A 24,540-nucleotide genomic window follows, 5' to 3' on the forward strand; every position below is an offset into this window, starting at 1 on the left:
AGCAAGTGGAATTTATACACCAGAAGAACCAAGGGAAGTCCAAGAAGCATTACCTTTCCAGTCAACAAGCTCCCTAAAGGCAGGCTAACCTTGCTGAACATCCATGACTGGCCGCCTTGGGGAGAGACAGTTATGGCATCAACAGCCAGGCCACTCCAGTCTTGGATCAGCCTCCCTACCCCGAAGGAGGCCTACTAGTCAGGAGCACTCAGCCAGCAGATCATCACTCTCTGGCTCCTTGACTGCAGCTTCAGCTCCTGCTCTAGGAGAGTCCAGAAGACAGTGAGAGCTGGAGGGTTTGGAACCCCAGTGATCATAAGTATCTTATTTTACTTTTCTTTTAAAAAAAAATCTTTTGTTTATTATTAACTGGGAGACATCCCAGCATTTTAATTTTCTTTATTTTTAGGGTGTAAAGGTGGACATGTGACTGTGTGCCTGTGTTTAATCACCCATAAAGCCCACATGGGGAAGACCCCAGAAAGAAATGTTCCCAGCTTTCAACAGCCCTAAATATTGTCTCATAAACACACTCATGAAAGTGTGTTCTGTGTCTAAAGGTTCTGAGAAGTTTGAGGTGGTCATCTTTAATTTCTGGTAAATAATCGTCAAACTTCTGCTTTTCACAAATATGCTGCTAAAGTCTGTATTACAACATCTTGGGGGATGAGGGGCAGAACTTAAGTCTAAAAACAAATCCTTATAAGTGGCTTTGAAGTTGTGGTTTGGACATTAGATAATAATTTGGTTTCAGTATTAAGAGATTGAACCAGCTTTAAGTTATAGATTTCAGTGACATCCGTGAAATTCTTTACTTGGAATTTATAGCCAAGTGGACAGCCATCTCTCAGATTCTTTTGTCATTAATGTGATGATTTAACTAATTTGATGCTTGCACACCAATCCAATATAGAGACTAACTTGTTTGAGTTGTTGATTGATCATGATTTGATAGCTCCTTTATTTTTAAGTTAAATTAATACTTATTAATAATAGCTTAGGTTTGGTGATATGTTTTCTTGGTCTGATTTTAGTTTAAGTATTTTAATAAAGTGTATAAATTTGATGCAGTTACATTTCTTTTAATAAGCCACATGAGTTGAGAATCTTTGAGGCCCTGGGTGGATAGCAGACTGTCAACCTAAAAATACCTGAGCTAACTGGCCTATGAGTCTCTCAACACATAGACACAAGCAGATTGGGTAAATGGGATGAGCTGGGTAATTATAGATCTGTCAGCCTAACATCGATCCCAGGCAAGATAACGGAGCGACTGATGTGGGACTTGATTAATAAAGAATTCAAGGAGAGTGTAGTAAGAGGAGGCCTTGAGACAAACATTGGTATCAGAGGCCCAGTATGAGGCCTGAGGCCTGAACTAAAGTAATGGTCAAGACTTTGCTAACATAAAGCAAAGTTAAGCTGTGAGCCAGAGGCAGGCCCTGCTCACAGAAACTGGCAAGGAAAGGGCTGATGCTGCAAGAAGATACGTATCTAAAAGGTACTGAACACTAGAGATCAGAACATTCACATACTTGCACATCCCACACAGATAACAAGGAACAGGCTGACCCATCCCAATGACAGGGCCAAAAGGGTAATATGATGGATAGAGCTGTTTTGTTCTAACCAACATGTACAAGATGAGAGGCAGCACCTTGCTACGTAGAGGGGTTGTACCTTACTACGTAGAGGGGTTGTACCTTGCTACATAGAGGGGTTGCACTTCAATATGTCAGGAGTGATGTGTAACTTGTTTGTACCTGTGTATAAGAATGCATCCCTGGGGCGATGTCTTTGTCCGGCCGAGGGGGCAGTAGAAAGTCCTGCCACTGACTGAGCCGAGTCCATTGACTGGGGGCACATACTCGTAGTATGCCCTGAATTAGACTAAGAAATCTACAGGGAACTATTATTGTGTCCAATATGGCAATAAACCTGGCCGAAGTGCCTTCGTACCTTACTAGACTCTGTGGTCATTGAGGGTTCTCTTTGGGTCTGCTGTGGCAGCTATCTTCGGAGAGCTGAGACAGCACACAGAGGGAACACACGCACGCAGCCGAGTGATACCAACATTGGAGAGAGCAGAGCACCACACCGGTAGCATCTGACAACAGAGAGTACTATAATTAATGCCAATCAACATGGATTTATGGAAAATAGGACCGGTCAAGCTAACATGATCTCTTTTTTTGATGAAAATTACAAATTTGGGTGGTAAAGGTAATAGTTAATATACTTAGACTTCTGTAAGGCATTTGATTTGGTAACATATGACATTTTGATTAAAAAACTAAAACAATATCAAATTAACTCAACACAAATTAAGTGGATTAAAAGCTAGCTAATTGATAGGTCTCAAAAATGAATTGTAAACAAGGAATCGTCATCGAGCGGGTGTGTTACAGGTGGGGTCCTGCAGAGATCAGTTCCTGGCCCTACGCTATTTAACATTTTTATTAATGCCCTAGAAGATAACCTAAAATCATCACTGATAAAATTTCCAGATGGCACAAAGATTGGGGTGGATGGTAAATAATGAAGAGGACAGGTCACTGACGCAGAGCGATCTGGATCACTTAGTAAGATGGCCAAAAGCAAACAATGTGTGTTCTAAAACAGCTAAATGTAAATGTATCCATCTACACAAAGATTGTAGGCATCTCTACGTGATAGTGGATTCTATCCTGGGAAGTATCAGAGGGGTAGCCGTGTTAGTCTGGATCTGTAAAAGCAGCAAAGAATCCTGTGGCACCTTATAGACTAACAGACGTTTTGGAGCATGAGCTTTCGTGGGTGAATACCCACTTCCTCAGAAGCAATGACTCTGAAAAGGATCTGGGGGGGTCGTGGTGCATAATCAACTGAACATGAGCTCCTAGTGCTATGCTGTGGCCAAAAGGGCTAATACGATCCTGGGATGCATAAACAGGGGAATCTCAAGTAGGAACAGAGAGCTTATTTTACCTCCTAATTGGCACTGGTGCGGCGGCCGATGCTGGAATCCTGTGTCCAGTTCTGGTACTGACAATTCAAGTTGGATGTTGATAAATTGGAGAGGGGTCAGAGAAAAGCCACAAGAATGATTAAGCAAACATACCTTGTAGTAATAGTCTCAAGGAGTTCAATCTATTCAAAGAGTTCAAAGAGAAGGTTAAAGGGTGACTTGATCACAGTCAATAAGTATTTACACAGGGAACAAATATTTAATAATGGGCTGTCCAATCTAGTGCAGAGAGGTAAAACAATCCAGTGCCTGGAAGTTGAAGTTAGACAAATTCAGACTGGAAATAAAGCATATATTTTTAATTGTGAGAGAAATTAACCATTGGAACAATTTAACAATGGTCATGGTTGATTCTCTATCATTGGCAATTTTTAAATTGTTTGGCTGTTTTTCTGGGAATAATTTGGGAGAAGTGCTCTGGCCTATGTTATCCAGGTGGTCAAAATAGATAACAATGGTCCCTTCTGGCCTTGGAATCTAGAAATCTATGAATGTATACACAGAGGCACACATGCCCGCACATACACAAATACAGGCACAAACACAGTCTACGTATGCACACAGCCAAACTCACAGGCACAAGCATGCTTCACACAGGTGCACATAGACACTGTTAGGTGCACACGCACGTAGGCATAGGCAGACAGTAACAGGTGCATGCATACAGGCACAGACAACGTCCAGGAAGGTAGTCTGGAATGTGTTTGTGGAAGGGGTTGGAGAGGGAGAGGGTACCATAGCCTGGGCTCCAGCCCACGCTCAGACATCTATACTGCAATTTTATAGCCCCGCAGCCCGAGCTCCGCAAGCCTGAGTCAGCTGACACAGCCAGACGCAGATGTTTTATTGCAGTGTAGATGTACCCTGAGAGGTTGAGAGGAATGGAGACAGGAGGGCTGAGTGAGGGGGACACTGTAGGTGCTTGCCTCAGAGAGACACTGGGAGCAGAGGAATATTTGGGGGGGGGAGAAAACAGAAGATGGGAAGAATTTTTGTGGGGGATGAAGAGGGCAGTTTTTAGGGCAGGAAGGAGGGAATGGCCTGGGGAAGATGGAGGGGGAATGTGCTGTTTGAGGGGGACAGGAAGCAGTAGGGGTAGGGAATGTTTTGGTGAGAAGGAGGGGTCTGAGGGACAAAAGACTGGGAATTCAGAGGGAGGGGACAGAAAGTTGTTGGGGAGGAGGGAGAGAGTGAGGGTGGCAGGGAAGAGAACAGAAGGAATAATTTGCAAAATTGTCACTGATGTGAATTTGCTGCCATTTTGCAAAAAGCTTGGTTTCTGCAAAGCTAATGGCCCAGGCACCCCAGCAGCAGCACTTCAAATTCTTTCTTGACAAGGACTTACAGAGTGGTGTTGAACTTCCTGCGCAAGAGATAGTCAATGACATCAGGCTCTGTCTGAAACAGCCTCCTTAGGATGTCATGCTGCACCTCTGAAGACACCTGCAAAAGTCACAGAGACAGGTACATATGGCACTTGTTTCTGCTTGTTTTTCCTCTGAGAGGAGCAACAAGCAGAAACAACTAAGCCACTACTCTTCAAACACACAAGGGTTTGATGCAAGGCCTAAAGACTTGTGCTGTTTACCCACAAACACAATGCACTGACTTTACATGAGTATATTACTTCACACTTTTCTTAGCGAGTCTGAGCAGAGAACAAGGCTGCGTTGTCAAACTGGGAGATTACTCTGCAGGGATTCTTAGACGGTAAAGAATAGGTCATTGAACTAGTAGGACTGACAAGTGTGGTCCCGGAGCACCATGGGCCCAAACTAACTCTATTGTTGTGGTTGCACTTTCCAGCACATCTTCATGAAGCCGTGGCTTCTGGGAGATTTCAAAAGGCCTTCTGGGAGCCCATGTGGAATTGTTGGAGAAGATGTCAAACTCCCGTAAGTCCATAGGACACTCACATAAGGCCCTAGCAACAGGTATAATTTCTCAGTCTTTGTCTCAAAATAAAGGCCAGGAAGGCTCAACTTGCATGCCTTGTCACCCAGAGATTTCTGCTGGGGCTTTGAAAGTCATCGCCAGGTATCTGTGGTTCTGCAGTATGGTGGCAGAGGAGGTTGCTGCAGGACTTGTGGCGAGCCAGAGAGTGAGACCAGCAGTAAAGGGAGTTATTGTTGCAACTCCACCCCCACACCTCCTCATGGAGCCGTTTATTTTGTACCGCACTCCAGGATAGTAGTCACTGAGGCAGTGGAGCTCTGCTTACAGATCTGCCTCTTGACCACAACTGGAAGGACTGAGCTGTGAAAACTAGCTTCCCTAGACAGTTCCTCCTGGGTGCTGCTGTCATGGAAATTGGCATTTAGAGCTGGATGGAGGCTTGTAAATTCAGATCAAATTCAGCAAATAGTTTCGGGCAGTAAAAAAATGGAAAACTTTTTTTAAAAAGTCAAACATTTCATTTCAGCCATTTTGAAATTAAATGTTTGGACTTATGATATAAACACGGCATTTTGTTTAGAAATTTAATTTATTTTGTAAAAAACAAACAAAAAATGAAGAAAAAATTGTTTGGAATCAAACAAAATGTTTTGTTGAAACTGAAATTATTTTTTTCCAGTTTTCTCATTTCAGTGAGAGAAACCAAAAATAAATGCAAGTTTTTGTTTGTACCAAACTGAAATATTTTCAGGATTGTTTGGTTTGGCCTCCTGAACCAAAAAAAAATATATATCAATTTGCTCAGCTCTAGTTGCATGGCATTACATAGAAGTAGCCCCAAATCATGAAATCAAGGAAGGCCAATAAAAGTCTTGGAGGGGTTTAAATAACTGGGCTTCCCAATCTGTATTGCACTAGAGACTGAACTCATGTGCCCTTTCTGTGCCTGCAAAGATACAAGTTGTCATAACTATAAAGGGAAGGGAACAGCCTTCCTGAGTACAATACTATAAAATCCCTCCTGGCCAGAGACACCAAAAATCCTTTTACCTGTAAAGGGTTAAGAAGCTCAGGTAACCTGGCTGACACCTGACCCAAAGGACCAATAAGGGGACAAGATACTTTCACATCTTGGTGTGGGGAAGGCTTTTGTTTGTGTGCTCTTTGTTTTGGGGGTTGTTCACTCTTGGGACTAATTGGGACCAGACATCAATCCATGCTCTCCAAATCTTTCTGAACAAGTCTCTCATATTTCAAACTTGTAAGTAACAGCCACTCAAGGTGTGTTAGTTTTATCTTTGTTTTCTCAACTTGTAAATGAGGGTTTTGCTAAGAGGGTTTACCTCTGTTTGCTGTAACTTTGAACTTAAGGCTAGAGGGGGTTCCTCTGGCCTCTATGAATCTGATTACCCTGTAAAGTTATTTTCCATCCTGATTTTACAGAGATGATTTTTACCTTTCTTTCTTTAATTAAAAGCCTTCTTTTTAAGAACCTGAGTGATTTTTCCTTGTTTTAAGATCCAAAGGTTTGGATCTGTGTTCACCAGCAACTTGGTGGAGAAGTCTCTCAAGGCTACTGAGAGGGAGATAGTCTGGGGGGAAGGTAGACAGAGTTTCCCAAATAACTCTTAAAGGATTTGGGTGGTGGCAGTAAAACCAGATCTAAGCTGGTAATTAAGCTTAGAGGTTCTCATGCAGGTCCCTACATCTGTACCCTAGGGTTCAGAGTGGGGAAGGAATCTTGACACAAGCCCAGGAGAACATGGCCAAGAAGGGTACTCTTTAGTGATGTAAGCCTCAATGAATCATCACAGCAGGTTCCTGAACATGTACATAGAGTACGAGACAAAGTGCATGATACTAGAATTATTAAAAATGGGCTGAGACTGGAACTGTTTTCCCACAGCACAACATTAATGGGATCTTCATTGCTGCTTTTGCCATGGCCCATGAAGCCATCCCCAGATTACATACCTTGTGGCGCTGCAGATTCACTTATATGCACAGCTGGTGTGGGCTGCTGAAAGTCAAGTGGAGATGGCTGAGCTGTAACAGTTCAGGGACTCATGTGGTGATTGATACATCTTCCTATTGCATCATATGTGTTAAAACAAAGGTGAGTTGGAGTCAGGAGCCAACCACACTTGATGCAGTTGATGAGCAGCAAAAAGACAAGCCATGTCCCCTAAGACTTATTTCTAACTGCCAGAGCCTGCGTTTAGCATGCAGCCCAATTAGAAACACTGTGTGCACTCGGGAACTGGGGATGGAGCATACTGATCACTGAGATACAGGTACAAGTTGCCTCCAGTTGCAATTACAGCTCACTGCTTGTTGTGGGTTTTTCCTTATGTATTAGATGCAACCTTTTTTACATTTTCCCCTTGATTTGATGTTTAAGAGGAGGAAACTGATGGGTGGGCTCCTACTTTCGCTATGTAGATACCTTTCCCCTACCTAGCCTGGTCATGTCCCTGCATACCATGTTTCATCATCTAGTCACTGGCCGGCCTTTAGGCTGAACTGACCTTGGTTCTGCTTGGATTATTTTCTTTGTCATCTTTGTCATCCTTTCATTTGTTTGTCTTCTGCAGTGTCCTCCCCATCATAATTTTGTCAATTGTAGCCAATCCCGTACCTTGATTTCACTTCCTACTCTCCTTCTAACTTCTTCGTTTGTCTTTAAATTGTTCCACCCTACACCCGCCATCTTTCAAAGAACTCATCTTGACTGCCTCCAGCTTTCTGATGTCTGTTTTATTTAATGATGCTGCTTCCAGACCAGTGAGTAACCCTGATAGCACTTTGGAACCAAACAGAATGTTTTCATCAATCCATAAATTTCATCAGTTCAGCACATGTAGCTAAAGCACATTGCCTTTTAACTTCATCCTTGATGGAACCCTTGGCGGAGTGACCAAGCTTCCTTGATACACATAGCATTCTACTTGTATCACCACAGCTACCTTTCAACACTTTATCTATTATCTCTTTTCCAAGGTACAACCACTTCATCTTCTTGGCATTTATTGTACGTCCACAAGGACTACAACAATTTTCCAAAGGAGCAAAGTGTATTATCATTAATTCAAATGTGTCTGCCACTTGTACAATGTCATCTGGATAAGCAAAGGAGCTTAATTCTAGATCCTCCAATGTCACACCCTCCCACTCATCTAACATTCTTACCGTGCAGTTAAAGAACATGATGAAAAGCAAGTGGTGATTCCATGCCCCCTTCTCTTACACCAAACTTTGACTTTAACCAGTTTCTTCATTCTTACAGCACTACAGGACTCTTTTTACCTAACATTTATAATTGCAATTATCTTAGCTGGAACTCCATATGATTTTGCTATTTTCCATAATGCTTCCCTCCAAACCAAATCAAATGCCTTTGTATGATTGATGTCCTCTTCACCCAGAAATATATTTTCTGAATAGATTTTATTATACAAACCCAAACTTATAAGGCTGCATGTCTTGGAGATGCCAATTGTTTTCCCTGTCCCCGTGCAGAAGTGGAATGCCTTTAGAATAGGTGTGAGTAAGCTAGAGAGCAGGCGACAGCTCTGCATGTATTATTGACCTGCATCACTGGGCGGGTGATACAGGCACATGTGCAGAAGCTAGTTGCTACGTCAGTTGTGTTGTCATCTCCTTTGAGCCTTTAGGTAGTTTCCCCTGACCCTGTCTGTGTTCATGGGTCAGTCTTTCTTGGTCCTGAAATAGTCCATCATAAGTTCTTTCTTTGTGCCTGAATCTGTCCTGTCTTTCAAAAGCAGTCCTGATTTTCTCACTGTGGTGGAACATTTGGTCAGAGTTATTTCATGTCACTCTGCAGAGCCTGGAAATGATTTTCGCCAATTTTCATAGTTTTCATAGAATTTAAGGCCAGAAGGGACCATTGGATCATCTAGTCTGCCCTCCTGTAATCACAGGCCATCAAATTTCACCCAAATGTGAGATGCCCAGGTGATCCCAGTAGGTGATTCACACCCCATCTTGCAAAGGAAAGTGGGGGAAAAAACAAGGTCCCTGTCCATCTGTCCTGGGGAGAAGTTTCTTCCCAAATAGAAACCTAGCCATCAGTTTGACCCTGAGCATGTGAGCAAGGCACACCAGCCAAACACTTAGAAAGAAAATTCTCTGTACCAGCTCAGAGCACTGCTCCACCCTGTCTGGTGTCTCAGCTGGAGCTGTGGAGAATGTTTAATGCTTCAGAGGAAGGTGAAAAAAACCAAGCCCCAGAACAAATCTGGCCAATTGTGCAGTGGGGGGTGTACAGGGAGAAATTCTGGGATGACTCTCTGGCCTGTGCCTGCAGGAACTCAGAATAATGGCCATAAGGGTCCCTTCTGGACTATCTGTGAATGAGGACAGTGCAAGTCCCTCTCCCAGGGAGCTGGCACTGCTTGGCAGGGCAGTGCAATGGGGCTGAACCCTTGGCCCTGCCACTCCTCTCCCGCATCCAAATGACTTGGTCTCAGAAAGTGGTAAGAGGCGAGCAGCTCCTGGTCACAGGGCCTGCTCTGTGATTGGCCTTTGCATGAGCTGCAGAAGATGACAGGGGAGGGGAAAGAGGGAGAGAGTTCCTTGTATGACCTTGTGCCCCGCATCCCCCTCCCAGAGCCAGTCACGATGTGACCCAGAATGAATCTCTACCACACAACTCATATCAGCACAAGTGTAAGGGAACTGTTTTCCCCTTACTAACATTCAGTGCGGGTGTTTTGGTTGGCCAACTCCCAATACTAAATAATGGGGAGAGGCCAATGCTCCAGGTCAGCCTGATTGACAGGGCGGGCAGGCTAATCAGGGAATAAGGAGGCCAGGGTGGGTCTCATCCTCCATGTGAGTTGTAATTGCCTGGGCCAGACAGAGTGGGGCCGAGCCAAAGGGGCCAGAAAAGCAGCCTGGGAAACAGGTCAGAGCTGGGTAGGATCACCAGATGTTCCAATAATATCGGGACTGTCCTGATATTTAACCCTTTGTCCCGCATCCTGATCAATGTACGATCAAGACGCGATTAGTCCTGATTTTCAGGTAAAGAAGCGAGTGGGAGGGGAGGTGCTGACCCTGTGGGTGGTCTGGGGCTGGAGCACCCATGGGGAAAAATTGCAGCCAAGATTCCCCCCCTTTTGCTCCTCCCCCCCCAGCAATTCCTGCCTTCTAACAGCTGTTTGGTGGCACTTAGCACTTTCCAGGAGGGAGGGGGTGGAGCGGGGGCATGGTGTGCTCAGGGGAGAAGGTGGAGAAGAGGCAGGGCAGGGGCTGAGACTTGGGGGAAAGGGATGGAATTGGGGCAGGGCGAGGGCGGTGCAGCAACGGAAAGAGGCGGGGAGTGGGTGAACACCCACCCAGCAGAGGAGAAGTCGGCACTGTAGGGGTGAGTGGCAGGCATGGGGGGTAGGAGGCAAGCAGCGGGCGAGCGAGCGGGCAGGGAGGTGAGCAGTGGGTGAGGGGACTGAGGAGGGATGCAGCAAGCCAGCATCAGGCCGGGGGATGAGGAAGGGCACGGGGAGGGGGCAGGACCTGGGGCAGAGTGGGGACGGAGCCTGGGAGGAGCAGGGGTGGACTGTGGGCGGGGCGGATGGCACCCCAATGTGTCCCGATATTTCAGTGTGGTGATCTGTTCACCCTAGAGCTGGGAGCAGAATCACGGAAGCAGCCCACAGAGCAGACCCTGTGCTGGGAGCAAGGCTGCTGTCACAGAGCCAGAGGGGCCAGAGAAGCATCCCAGGGGGCTGGAGGCAGAGCAGCAGCGGCAGCAGCCGTGCTGAGGCAGGGTGGGGCCGGAGCTAGAACAGTGGAGCTGGAGCTGGAGCAGTCTGAAGCCGGGTGCGGTGAGCAACTGGGGCCAGCCAAGGGGGAACCCTGGGCAAAGGGCCCAGCACAGAAAGACACCCCCAGCCAAGGGTCATTGCAGGCCAGACTGGGAGGGGGATCTTAACCCGATGGGGGGCTGATGCTGGGAAGAAGGGTCCCACCACCCAAAGCCCGGAGCTGTGTGGCCACCACCAGAGCAAGTGTCCAACCCGCAGCATCCCTGCAGCACAGCCAGGGCCTGAGGAGGAGCCCTGGGACCTACAAGGAACAGACTGTGAATGGCCCTGACATTCCAGAGACACTGTTTGTGATGTTCCCTGCCACAGAGCGAGGTGATGTGTTTTCCTTTAATCTTTCCCATTTTCCTTATTCTTTTTTCAATTAATTGTTGATTAAATAAGTTATATTTGCTTTAAATTGTATGAAAGGATCAGTGGGTCAGGGAAGTGTCCAGTGTGGAGAGAGCACCCTGGAGTGGGGACACCCTCGTCCCTGTCCTAGGTGACCACAGCAAGGTTGGGGGTTGAGCTCCCCAGAAAACCTTGTCGGGGTTACGAGGACTCTGCCAGACAGGAGAGTGCAAGGGGCGTCCTCAAGGGCAGGGAGGCCTCTGGGTAAAGGAAGTGGGAGCAAGGACTCAGGGGGTAGTGCAGAAGCTAGGAAAGTTCCCCACAATAACAGGACCATTCCCCCGCTTACATAATGAACAAATCAAGTCTCTGAGGCCAGTTACAAAGCTCCCTACTAAGAAGGCAGGCTGTGGCTGCTGCAGCGCTCCACTGCCATGACAGGAGACTGCAAAGAGGAGGGGAAGATTAAGAAATGTGTTCATTGTAAATGCCTCCTTCCCTACCATGAACAAGGCTTCATAATTCTCAATTAAACTCTGGAGCACGAGGATGACAGAAGCACTGTTTTCGATTTCCACGGCATGGGCACTGCGGTCTCTCTCCAGAAGCTTCTCTCTTTGCAGCAGGTTGGGGCCAAAAATTGTAGCCAAATTAGAGGCTGTCATTTTATTTCCAGGAATCTAACAACCAAACACAAAAATTAGTGTCAGATATCGACCCAGTAACACAACTCGCTCCAGGTGCTCTCCCTCGCCCCATGACTGAGGTAAAAGGAAGGCTGCTGAGTACCACTTCCCAGGAGAAGAACAGGGTTGGTTCATAGCACAGAGAGACGCTCCTTCTCCACCCTAGTCTCTGCTACCCTGTAAGCAAAGACTCTATCTGCCATTATGCTGCCACTAGATCAGCAAGCAGGCCAAGAAGAATTTTTTGAGATGGCTTGCAGTGTCTGAAAGCTCCCTCCCTCCCACCTTCTATAAGCATCAGTCCAACCTTTCTACCTGTCCCACGTGCTGGGATCTCAGTTTCACAGCTCAAATAATAAAGTAATAAATAACATTTCCATAGCCCGTTCCATCCCAATACACTCTACAGCCTATATACAAGAACAACTTCACCCGCCATCTCTGAGGTGGAACATGACAATTGTTAAACAATACACAGAAACAGTGTAGAACAGTTCAGGACAGGACGTAGACAATGTCATATAATATGTATTATGCTCAATTGTGGCTGCACAGGCAATTTAAGGATGCTGCAGGTAATTCGTCCTGCCTACAGCCTCTAAATGGAAATTTAGCCAGGATACCAGGGATACTTTCGTAATTCTTGCATGAGGTCTTTAAATGACCACAGATGGTCAGGACTTCAGTTGTGTTTCTCATCTGGCACAAAGCACCTCCTGCAGCTAACTTAGTGCTGTGCTGTCAAGTGGCTCTGTGCTGACGCAGCAGGAAGGATGCTCCTGTCTAGTCACTAACACCAAATGCTACTTTGTGTAGGTTTTCTGGGGATTTTTAACCCAACCTCATTTAGCTTGCTAGATCTGACAGGCTCACAGCACAAGGTGGTATGGCTGGAGGAACACCAAGGAGCTGGGATGGCTTAGGTTGTTTTCAGTATGGGCGGAGTCTAGATTTCCATATTTAGGTTAACCATTTAGAACTATCCCTGAAACTGACTGTTTTCAAATCCACTAGTCCTTGAGCAATGTGAACAGGACTCGTGAAGAAGGACTGCAGAGTGCTGAGTGCAGAATAATTAACCAGAGCCCTTCAATTTTGACATATATTGCCACCCAGTATATAGTGCAGGAAACCAGAGGCATAGAAGTACAAGAGTAATGCCTTTTGAGGCCATGGCAGAATGTGGGAAGGATGTAGCTTATATGGGATCCAATCACAACACAAAGCCACTATTCAGAAAACCTGGGAAATCCTTTTAGAACACTGTACTCTGATGCTGCAAAAACTGAAAAAGTAAAGAGGCAAGCAACTGTCACTGTCCTTCCTATGTTACCATCCCTACAGAAGATGTCAGGGCAGTTCACAGTCTGTTCCTTGTAGGTCCCAGGCCTCCTTCTCAGGCCCTATCTGTGCTGCAGGGTGGACACTTGTGGGGGGGGGATAGCTCAGTTGTTTGAGCATTGGCCTACTAAACCCAGGGTTGTGAGCTCAGCCCTTGAGGGGGCCATTTAGGGATCTAGGGCAAAAATCTGTCAGGGACAGTACTTGGGCCCACCATGAAGGTAGGGGACTGGACTCAATGAACTTTCAAGGTCCCTTCCAGTTCTATGAGATAGGTATTTCTCCATATAATAAGATACATACAGTATCAGTGCACGAGCATTTGAAACCAGTACCTTTTGTCTCTCTGGACCTGTGGAATCCTGGGCATGCTGTGCCACCTTGTCCAGGAACTGCAGTAGCTGGTACAGGGTGTCACTGTTACAGGGAGGTAGGAGGTACACCAGCAGCTGCAGCATGGAGAGCTGGGCCATGCGTTCCATGACTATTCAGAGAAAAATGAGCAATTCAAGAGACAAGTGACTGACAAGACAGCCTGAATGTTCCAGACATTTCACTCTCACGTCAGCTTTCCTAAGCAGCCAAACAAGCAGCATATCTGTTGTTTACCAGTTTAGTAACAGGAACCCAGGCTTTCCTATAGACAGGTGATCCCATAACTGCCCCTTGCAGGGTTTCATGCACTTTCCTCTTAGAGACAGGAGATTGGGCTGGATCCAGTCTGTCAATTTCTCTCTTCTTCTGTGCCTAAGCAAGCAGTCTGGGGGTGAGAATCCTGTGGTTCTGAGGACCATCATTCTCAGCAGGATGATTCCCACAACACTGATTGTTAAAACTCACAGGGAGGGACAGTCGTAAGGTAACTGAAAACTCAGAGCATGCAGACCAATGGGAGGGGAGCAATAGGGCATGTACCCAGAACTGTGGGGGAGTGTTTGTGGGGAATTGGGGAAATAAGGGATTGTGGTTCCCTGTTAAAAGGGGCAGGTTGTCTGCAAAGCATGCCCCAGAGAGGGCTGAGGTAAAGGGAATGTTGATTGGAGCTGGTCAGAACTCAGAATTTCTATTCCATGGGAAATTCTACAATTCAAAAAGGCTTTTGTTCCAAATTAGAACAAAAACTAGAAATGTCTATGTTTCCCGAGGAACAGAAATTCCTGGAAGATGTCTTGTGAAAAACCCAAAACGTTGCACTTCAGTTATTCCAAACAAAGTTCAGCATCTGGTTGCCCCAACTCTGGGAGATGCTCTGGGCTGCCCCTAGGGAGTTGCAGACCAACTAGGAGCCCTTGGAGTGGGGGGAAGCCTGAAGAGTCCCCTGCCATGGAGCAGGGACTAGAAATCTGAGAGTCCCAGCTTGAGCTCCCAGGGTTGCCAAGGCTTTCAGACACCTGGGTGCAGGGCTCGCCATCTTGTGCTGGGCCTCCAGCACTTCCAGGCTCCCTGCCATGGAGTGGAGAACCTAGAAGCCAGAGGTGAAAGTAAGCAGGTACAGGCGGGTACGGAGGACCAGTAAGAAAAGGTGCAGTAACTACCGGCAAGAAAATGGAGCACTCTCTCCCTCTCTGACTCTGCCTCCAGCAATATTGAGGGTCCGAGCCCAGCTCCACAAATGTTCGGGGCCGGGCCTCCCTCCTGGCCCCACCTGCTGCCCTCCCCCCCGCGCCTCCCCTGAGTGTGCCCCGGTCCCCCTTTGCTGCCCCCATGCACCTCCCTGGGTCCCGGAGCAGAGTGTTTGTCTCTCCCTATCCCCTGCAGCTCCATACTCCCTGCCTGCATTAACTGCCGCCACAGGGTCCTAGTGCCCCCCCATTACTGCCAGGGCAGTCTGCCCTTCCCCCTTGAACCCTTTCATTTTCCAGGGGGACCCTCCACCAGTACAGCTGCTCCTCTTCCCTCAGTCACTGCTTTTGTCCCACGCTGGGCAAGGGGCAGCCCCAGTTAGGCTACAGTGAGGGGCAGCAGCAGGGGAGGAGGCACACATGTGATAGGAACACCCCCCGGCATGGCACCCACCACAGGGGAGGCGAGGGGGATTCTTGGACCTGAGAGGGACCCTAGGAGCACGTGCAGTGATGGGGAGGGAGAAGGAGGTCCCTACCCCAGAGCTCGCTGCTGCCAGCAGGGAGAGGGCTGGGGTGAGTCCTTCTCTCTGGCTCCAGTCCCAGGGCAGCCTGCCTGCACCCCAACCTCATCCCCAGCCCTGCCCTACCCCAGAGCCCACACCCCCAGCCAGAGCCCTCATCCCCCCGCATCCCAACCCTCTATCCTAGCCGTGAGCCTCTCCAAAACCCCAAACCCTCATCTCCAGCCCCAGCCAGAGCCCTCATTCCCATGCACCCTAACCCTCTGCCTCAGCTCTGAGTCCCCTCCCACACCCCAAACCCCTCATCCCCAGCCACATCCCAGATTCACCCCTAGCCTTACCCCACAGCCCTCACCCCTGCATCTCCTCCCTCCATACCCCCTCTTATCCCCAAACTCCCTCCCAATACCTGCACCCCCTCCCTCCACCCTCCCTCTCATCCCAAACTCCTTCCCAGAGCCTGCACCCTGCACCCCTCCTGCACCCCAGTCCCCTGCCCAGGGCCTGCACCCTAGACTTCCTTCCTCACCCAAACTCCCTCCCAGAGTCTTGGGCAGGTGGGGGATGGAGTTTGGGGGAGGGGGGGCAGGGACAGGTTCTGGGCACCATCAAAATTTCTACAAACCTACCACCCCTGCCGGCAAGAGCTGGTGCACCATACCGGGGTGGACCGGCTTCCTGAGGCAGCAATTTAAAAGGCTGGAGCCCAGGGCCCTTTAAATTGCTGCCAGAGCCCCACTGCCAGAGCCCTGGGGTAGCGTCTGTGGTGCTCAGGTGGCAATTTAAAGGGCCTAGGTCTCCTGCCGCCGCTACTGCCTTGGGCCCTTTAAATCACTGCTGGAGCCCCACTGCCACTACCCCAGGGCTCCGGGTGCAATTTAAAGGGCCCCTGGTGCCTGCTGGAGCCCTGGGGTAGCGGTAGCAGGGCTCTGGTGGCTATTGAAAGGGTTCGGGGCTCCCGCTGCCTCTACCACCCCGAGCCCTTTAAATAGCCACTGGAGTCCTGCCGCCGCTGCCCCAGGGCTCCGGCAGCAGGGCTCCAGAGACAATTTAAAGGTCCCTGGAAGGTAGCAGCAGCCAGAGCCCTGGGCCCTGCTGCTAGCACCCTGGGGCTCTGTCGGCAATTTAAAGGGCCGGGGCTCTGCTGCGGTAGCAACAGCTAGAGCTCTGGGTCCTTTAAATTGCCTCATTTAAATTGCTCCCAAACCCCAGGGCTCCCAGCCACCTCTGCAGCTAGGAGCTCAGGGGGTGATTTAAAGGGCTTGGGGCTTCCAGCTGCTGCTACCACAGCCCTAGCCCAGGATTTAAAGGACCTGGGGATTTAGAGGCTCTGCCTCTTCCGGTGGAGGCCATGCCCCTCCTCAGGATCCTGGAGTACCGGCAAGTCCTTTAAGTTACTTTCACCCGTGCTAGAAGCCCCAAAAGCCCCTGGGAACTCCAGCTGGGGCTCTCCAGGCTTCTAGATTCCTTGCTCCACGGGATGAGATTCTCCAGGCTGCCTCACTAATCAGGGGACTCCTGGGCTGCCCTGACCTCCTGGGAGTACATGGGCTTCTACATGCGGGAGGGACTCTCTACATGTGTCTAGAGGGGGTTAGTAACAGATGTCAGGAGCCTGTGCCCTGGCAGCCTGCTTCCGTGATGGTGTGGGGCCTGGCTCAGACAGCAGCAGCGATACTTCCAGCTCCAGGACTCCTGTATGATTTCCAAAGGGTGGGGGGGGTGGGTTGTTTGGTTGTTTGGTTTCAGTACTGCCCCCTCCCCCATACCCATTTGGCTGCTCAGATGTTTCTTTGGTGCAAATTCAACCAGAATCTATAATGGCAGCACATTAGCACAACAATCATATAAGGGGGTATCTGATGACATCATGACCTTATGACCCAGCTTAGCAGGGTTCCATACAGTGGCAAAAGAAGTGCCTCTTTCCCCTGTATTTGGGATGTAATCTGGTTAAGTTTGTTAAATTCCTGGCCAGTAAAACTAGCCCCAGTATGAGGATATGCTCCAACTGAGGAAGCAAAGAGGGGGAAAATCATTGTTAACTCCCCTGCAGATAGAAACTGAAGACTCAGGGTACATATACATTGGAGCTGGTATATGGGATAAATTTGCAGTGTGTCCGGGGTGGGAGAGGCAACAGCTTGGGCTAGCTGCCCAAGTATATACCCAGGTGGTCTGGTGTGATTGTACGCAGGTGGCTAGCCCTTGCGACTGCCCATGCTGCCGTGGATACACTGCTATTTTTAGGTGCTACCTTGAGTAGACCTAGTGGGGGTATGTCTATGCAAGCTGGGAATCACACCACCCAGCACAGAGGTAAACGTACCCTTAGCCGGAGCATGGGTGATCCTGTCCCTTCTCCATACCTCCCTGCCACGGACAACCTCTGTTGCAGTGATCAGCATGTGGAGCAATGACTCCTCTTTCTTTAGCTGTGTGATTTGGGCTATTGGTAGGGCCCTATCAAATTTGCGGCCATGAAAAACACATCACGGACCATGAAATCTGGTCTCCCCCCATGAAATCTGCTCTTTTGTGTGCTTTTACCCTATACTATATAGATTTCACAGGGGAGAGACTAGTGTTTCTCAAATTGGGGGTCCTGACCCAAAAGGGAGTTGCAGGGAGGTCACAAGATTATTTTAGGGGAGTCACAGTATTATCACCCTTACTTCTGCACTGCCTTCAGATCTGGGTGGCCGGAGAGCAGCAGCTGTTGGCTGGGCACCCAGCTTTGAAGGCAGCACAGCCAGCAGCAGCGCACAAGCAAGGGTGAAAATACCATACCATGCCACCCTTACTCCTGCGCTGCTGCCTTCTGAGCTGGGCAGCTGAAGAGTGGTGGCTGCTGACTGAGGGCCCAACTCTGCAAGCAGCAGTGCAGAAGTAAGGTGGCAACTTCATTGCTCTGGGTTGGACCCCAAAACATCACATCCCCTTTCTACTCACTTGCTCCCTGCCTCAAGTGCAGGGACAAATTGAGAATCAAGTCCTGTGTCTCCTTAAATGCTTCTCTATGTGTATCCCAGCTTCACAGCTCTAGCCAGGGCATGCAAACTGTGTTTCTGCACTCCTGAATTCACCCATGCACTGCTTTCTCAGGCAACTCATCTCAGATCACATCCTGGGATAGAGCCAGCTCCCCGGTTGCTGCACAGCCCCACAGTGCTGGAATAAAGTTCACAAAGGTTTCTCCAGATAATTGTTATCTGCTGCTGAAATGGGATGTGCTTTTGTAGTGTAATGAAATGTCCTAGAAGCATCATTACTGTTTCCTTGACACAACCGAACAAGAGGTTGAAAAGCTTTTCTCCAGGCTTCCTGCAGTTTCTGCAATGCAGCAGTTCTCAGATATATCTCACAGGCTATCAGCCAATGGGACGAGGTTTTTGGTAACTCGTTTTCCTGGCAACATTGCTACAATAGGACGTGGAGGAAGGGGATTTGAAAACCCCTCCCTCGCATATTCATCACTTTCATCAGTATCATGCAGGCAACATCTGTACAAAAATGCTTGGTTCCTTCAGCCATCGAAAGAGTCACCTCCTAACCGCTGCTCATTTACCTTGCAGCCAGCACGTTAGTTGAGATTTCCAAATCCAGAGAGAGGAGGTGACTGCCAAAGCCCATTACTTCTAGTGGGAACTGGTCACCCAAATACCGTAGATTGCTGCTGACATCTCTTTAGCTTATTGCTCAGGACACCAGAAGATGTCAAGAAGCCACTGTAAGATTGCAGATCTCGTTGTGTACGAGCTGTATAGAAAGAGATTCTCACCTCCCTGCTTCTCAAGGAGGTGTCTCTGCACGGGCACCTCCAAATTAAAATGACCTTTAGAAATGTCATACCGCACTGCAAAGCCATGACTAATTTGCCATGCCTTGGTCTCATCCAGCACCAGTGAATAACAGGGGGTGCTGCTAGTCAGCACTGAGATGTATTGGCAAAGCCATATGGGAGTGGGAGAGCTGGAATAGCAGGACTGGGAGGGGCATGGGAGTTCCAGGACTAAAATAACATGGTCAGGAGAGAGCTGTGGCTGTGGACTGAGGTGCCAGTGACAGAGCTGTGTGGAGGAATTTGCACAAGGGACCATGAGATTGTCTAGCCCAGTGGTTCTCAAGCTATTTACCATTGTGGGCCATGTATGCAGCTCTCTGTGTTATGTGGGCCGCATCCACACAATATATACGCTACCTGTGTGGCCCTGAGGCTGTCACATGAGCTGCCGCTGTGTACTGATTGGGCCGCAAGTGGACTGAGAACCACTGATCTAGTCTGACCTACTCCAGCTACTCCTGTATTGAGCCCAGTAACTAGCTGATCACTTTAATAAGAACTACATTGATTTACAGATTTCTTCTTTAACAAAGAAACTCAAGCCCTTAGTCCCCAGCCTAGAGAAGTGGGTCCTGGGGTGCTGGGATTCTGGCTACTTACAGGCTGTACTGACAAAGGCTGAGTAGAGTTCCTTGGGAATCAGGGAATCAGGCATGTCCCGGAAAAACTCTTTGAGCAGAGCTGCCACATCGTGGACACAATAACTATCATCCAAGAAAACATCAAATCCCTGGTCGAATTCTTCCCGCAGCTTAAATAATGGGAATAAGAGAAAAAGAAAGAGGAAAAAGGCAAGAAGCAATCAGTCACTCCTCCATCTAGCAGTCTGGGGCCCATCCCCATGAAGGCTGTGGGCATGCATTTCCCATTATAGTGAAGGGGATTAGAGTGCGTTCAGTTCACAGAATGATTAATAGATTTTAAGGTAAGATGGGACCTTTATGGTCATCTGGTTTGACTTCCTGTGTAACGCAGGCCAAAGCTGCTGGTTGGACTAGAGAATACCTTTTGGAAAGACACCTGTTGTGATTTGAAGATGACAAGTGATGGAGAATTAACCACATCTCTATGAAAATTGTCCAGTGATTAATTACCCCACTTAAAACGGGCACTTTTTTCTAGTCTGATCTAATTGGCTCAATTGGCTCTTGATCTGCTTTTGTCTGCTATTATTAAAGAGCCCTTTGCTGTTAGAATCTTCTCCCCATGCAGAGACTTCTAGACTATGATCAAGTCAGCTTTTAACCTTCTCTTTGATACACTAAATAAATTGACCATTTTAAGTCGCTTGCTCTAAGGCAGATTGTTCAGCCAGCAAATTATTTCTGGTTCTTTTCAGAACTCTTTCCAATTTTTTCAATGTCTTTTTTTTTAAACTGTGACTACAAAAGCCAGATGGTTTGTCAATGGTGACCTTACGCATTGACTTGCTTATATATCCAAGGATCACGTTCAGCCTCTTAACCACAAAAATGCACTGGGAACTGATGTTCAGCTGTCTATCCACCAAGTCCTCTTCTGAGCCACTGCTTTCCAGGATGTAACGCCCCCATTCTGTATGTGTGATGCACATTCTTTGGCACTAAATGTATGACCTTGCATTTGGCTGTATTAAAACACATATTGTTCAAATGAGGCCAGTTTACCAAGCAATCCAGATCAGTCTGTACAACTGCCCTGTACCCATTTTTACCACTCGATCAATTTCGGTGTCACCTGCTAAATTTATCAGCAGTGATTTTATGTATTCTTCTGGATCACTGATAAGACATTCAATAGTATCAGGCAGAGAACAGATCCTTGCAGGACCCCACTAGTAACACCCACACTGAATGATGATTCCCCATTTACAATTACTTTCTGAGATCAGTTAACCAGTTTTTAATACACTTAACATGGGCTGCAATGATTTTGTAGGGTACTGGGTTTTTTTAAACATAATTTTGTGTGGCACTAACTCAAATGCCTTACTGAAGTCCAAGTATATGGAGTAAACACAGTTTCTCTTATCAACCAAACTTGCCATTTTATCAAAGCACGTCAAGTTCACTTGACAAGATCTGTTTTCACAGAATCATGTGGATTGCTAAAATAACAATGCTACCATTCTTTAATTCTTTACTGGTGGCATCCTGTGTCAGCCATTCCACTGGTTTGCCCAGGCTAGCCAGCTGATAGTTATACCTGGGTCCCCAGTATTCCAAGTCTTGTTAATTATCAACATTATGGCTCAAACAATTCCCCAGCCAATTCTTTTAAAACCTTTAGGTAAGATATCTGATCCTGCAGATTTAAAAATATTTATGTTCAGTAGCAGCTGTTTAACCTCCAGTCTAGATAATGTTGGAATAGAAAATATTTGTATGTATACGCCTGTAAATACCGAACAGAAATATCTCTTGAATACTTCCTTTTCTGTATCATTATTGACAATCTTACCTCCCCTATGTATAACATTACTAGGATTTCTTTTTTTCCTGAAGTATTTAAAGAATTCCTTTTTAATTGTCATTCATTCTACTGGCCAAACATTTTTCACTTATGGTAGCAAAGGCAGAACAAATTCCAATAGCTTGAAGTTGAAGCTAGACAAATTCACAATGAGGAACATACTCTTAATAATGAAGACAATTAACCTCTGAAACATTTTACGTAGTGATATGGTGGATGCTCAATCACTTGAAATCTGGATGTCTTTCTAAAAGATAGGCTCTAGCTCAACTAACAGCTATAGGCTTGATGCGGAATCACTGGGTAAAATTCTCTGGGCTGTGTTATGCAGAAAGTCAGACTATATGATCCGAGTGGTCCCTTCTAGCCTTAATATCTATAAATCAGTTCCAAGAAATAATACAATAAAGTGAGGGGTGGAAGAATATAGTAGGGGTGATGTCTCCGGCCCCAATAAATCATCTTGGGCTACATATCAGAAGAATGATTAGCTGGAGTTCACCTTTCATTGGGGAATTGCCAGCTGGCATGGAGCCAGCTACACCAACCCTTTACAGTTCCACCCAGAGTATAGGGCATGATGGAGGCATGGCCACAGCACATAGCAATCCGGTTGTTATGAGCCAAAGTAAGTTAGAGTAGCCCCCAAGCATCTCTAAGTTATGGCAAGGGCCAAATCAGACCCCGGTTGCCTCCAAGATAGCTCAGCTGGACCCAAGGATCTAGGTTGTGTTTCCCTCTGAGCCCTTGACACTGGTTTCCTAGGCCCAGCCTCTGCACTGCGTTTTCTGCTCCTGCAGGACTATATCAATGTAATTTTAGACTCAGGTATTCCAAGCCCTACTTTATATATTCTCTACCCCTCACCAGGGCTGCCCAGAGAATTCAGGGGGCCCGGGGTCTTCAGCGGCAGGGGGACCCTGCCACTGAATTGCCGCTGAAGACCCAGCACTTCGGTGGCAGATCCCGGGGTGAAAGGACCCCCCACCGCGGGTCTTCGGGGCACTTCAGTGGTGGGTCCTGGAGCAGAAGGACCCCCTGCCACCAAATTGCCACCGAAGACCTGGAGCAGAAGAAGCTCTGGTGGCCGGGCCCCGCGAGAGTTTTCCGTGGCCTCCAGAGCAAGTGAAGGACCCCAGTCCAGGGCCCCCGAAAAACTCTCGTAGGGGTCCCTGCGGGGCTTGGGGCAAATTGCCCCACTTGCCCCCCCCCTCTGGGCATCCCTGCTCCTCACACATACTCTGGCTTCCTTCTCCTTCGCTTTCTGATCTTCTCAAGTGTCTAAGCTTTAGTCTCGTCTCCTCCCTTCATTGTCTTGTACTCATCCCTCCTTCACTGGGCCATACCGCACTTTCTTCCTCTCTCCTTCCCATGCTCTCACCCTTACCCCATTCTCTCTCCCCCACTCCTCAGCTCCATTCTCTCTTCCTTCTGCACATACTTCTCAGGGGCACAGGGCACAGAGACTGCAGGGGCAGCTGCCCTGGACACACAGGAGACAGACTCACTCCAGCTTCTTACTCTGTTTCCTATATTGTGTTTTCTTTTCTCTCCTCACCTGCCTCTTCCCAACTGCCTCCCAGCAATGCTCTCTGTACAGCACCAGCCATACTGATTTTTAACTTGCCTGTGTGATAGAGAAGAGATACAGTATAACTGGCTCAGGGAAGCATCTTCTAGCCCTGGCAGATCCTTCAGGGGGATTACTGATCCTGCCACATGGGGACATCATTTTTTTGCTGTGCACACAAGCCAGAATAAAATGTGTTACAGCACACGGGGCTCACAGCTCTGGATACAGCCATATTTAAATCTGGTTCTTATTGTAGAGTAGGCAAGTCTATGTTCCCATCTCCCATTCTCCCTCTAGGTCCCTGTGGCACTTGTCACCTATACAGATGGTTTGGTGAGCTGGGCACTCTACCTGCTGAACTCTTTTCTTAGAGCTTCCAACACGGAAAATGCCTACGGTCTGGAGTCCTGAAAGAAAAATAGGTTTGTAAACAGCTGTGTATTCAAAAGAATTTCTTTACTTATCCACAGCCCTGACTTGTCTGTGCCATGTGGAACACTGGGCTCTTTACCTTTAGCTGCAAGGGAAGACATTGCTTCACTCTGTTAACTCACAAAGAATCGGTAAATGAAAGGCTTCTCCCTGTGATGTCCTACAATCTGCCACCTCCATGCAACCCCATCCTTCATCCCCAGGGTATCATCTGCAATTAATTAACCACTCCCTGAATCTCCTGGGTCCCTGGCCTCCAGCCTGTGCTACTTCTTCTTTTATCTGAGTGTCAGAGGTGGCAGAGCCCAGACTCAAACTGAGTTTGGGGACAAAGGTTGGTTTTGAGAGTAGCTCTAGAGTTGTCTTTGGCTGGTGGAACTGAAGTTATGTCTACATTATAGGTGTTAGAGCCGCAAAGCTACAGTGCTGCAGTTGTGCTACTGTAGCACAATAGTGTAGATGTTTCCTACAGTGACAGAAGAGGGTTTTGCATCAATATAAGTAATCCACCTCTCTGAGCAGCAGTAGCCAGATTGACCTGGCTTCATCTATACCAGAGGCTAGGCTGGCTTACTACGGAGCTATGGGGTGTGACATTTTCACACCTCTGAGCAGATGTAACTAGGTTGATGTAAAGTATCAGAGGGTAGCCGTGTTAGTCTGGATCTGTAAAAGCAGCAAAGAATCCTGTGGCACCTTATAGACTAACAGACGTTTTGGAGCATGAGCTTTCGTGGGTGAATACCCACTTCCTCAGATGCATGTAATGGAAATATCCAGGGGCAGGTATATATATGTGTGCTAGCAAGCAAGCTAGAGATAACGAGGTCAGTTCAATCAGGGAGGATGAGGCCCTGTTCTAGCAGTTGAGGTGTGAAAACCAAGAGAGGAGAAACTGGTTCTGTAATTGGCAAGCCATTCACAGTCTTTGTTCAATCCTGAGCTGATGGTGTCAAATTTGCAGATGAACTGAAGATCAGCAGTTTCTCTTTGAAGTCTGGTCCTGAAGTTTTTTTGCTGTAGGATGGCCACCTTAAGGTCTGCT

The 24,540-nt window shown here is 47.6% G+C and overlaps 1 protein-coding gene across 6 annotated transcripts in view; it reads right to left on the reverse strand.

Annotated features, from left to right (window-relative positions):
• Positions 1–24,540, reverse strand: part of ARHGAP36 (Rho GTPase activating protein 36) — a 70,863-nt gene that overhangs the window by 2,772 nt on the left and 43,551 nt on the right. For 5 of the 6 annotated variants that reach the window (XM_050964346.1, XM_050964345.1, XM_050964343.1 and 2 more), the window contains exons 6-10: positions 23,415–23,470; positions 19,640–19,790; positions 13,445–13,593; positions 11,586–11,762; positions 4,353–4,450 (exon numbers count right to left, since the gene is read on the reverse strand). In XM_050964346.1, the coding sequence (XP_050820303.1) occupies positions 4,353–4,450; positions 11,586–11,762; positions 13,445–13,593; positions 19,640–19,790; positions 23,415–23,470 (631 nt within the window). Of the gene's footprint in view, positions 1–4,352; positions 4,451–5,655; positions 6,992–11,585; positions 11,763–13,444; positions 13,594–19,639; positions 19,791–23,414; positions 23,471–24,540 lie in introns of those variants that run through there. The other variant, XM_050964349.1, reaches the window with a different exon arrangement.

This window comes from Gopherus flavomarginatus, chromosome 8, assembly GCF_025201925.1.
Source record: "Gopherus flavomarginatus isolate rGopFla2 chromosome 8, rGopFla2.mat.asm, whole genome shotgun sequence".
Classification (NCBI taxonomy): Eukaryota; Metazoa; Chordata; order Testudines; family Testudinidae; genus Gopherus; species Gopherus flavomarginatus.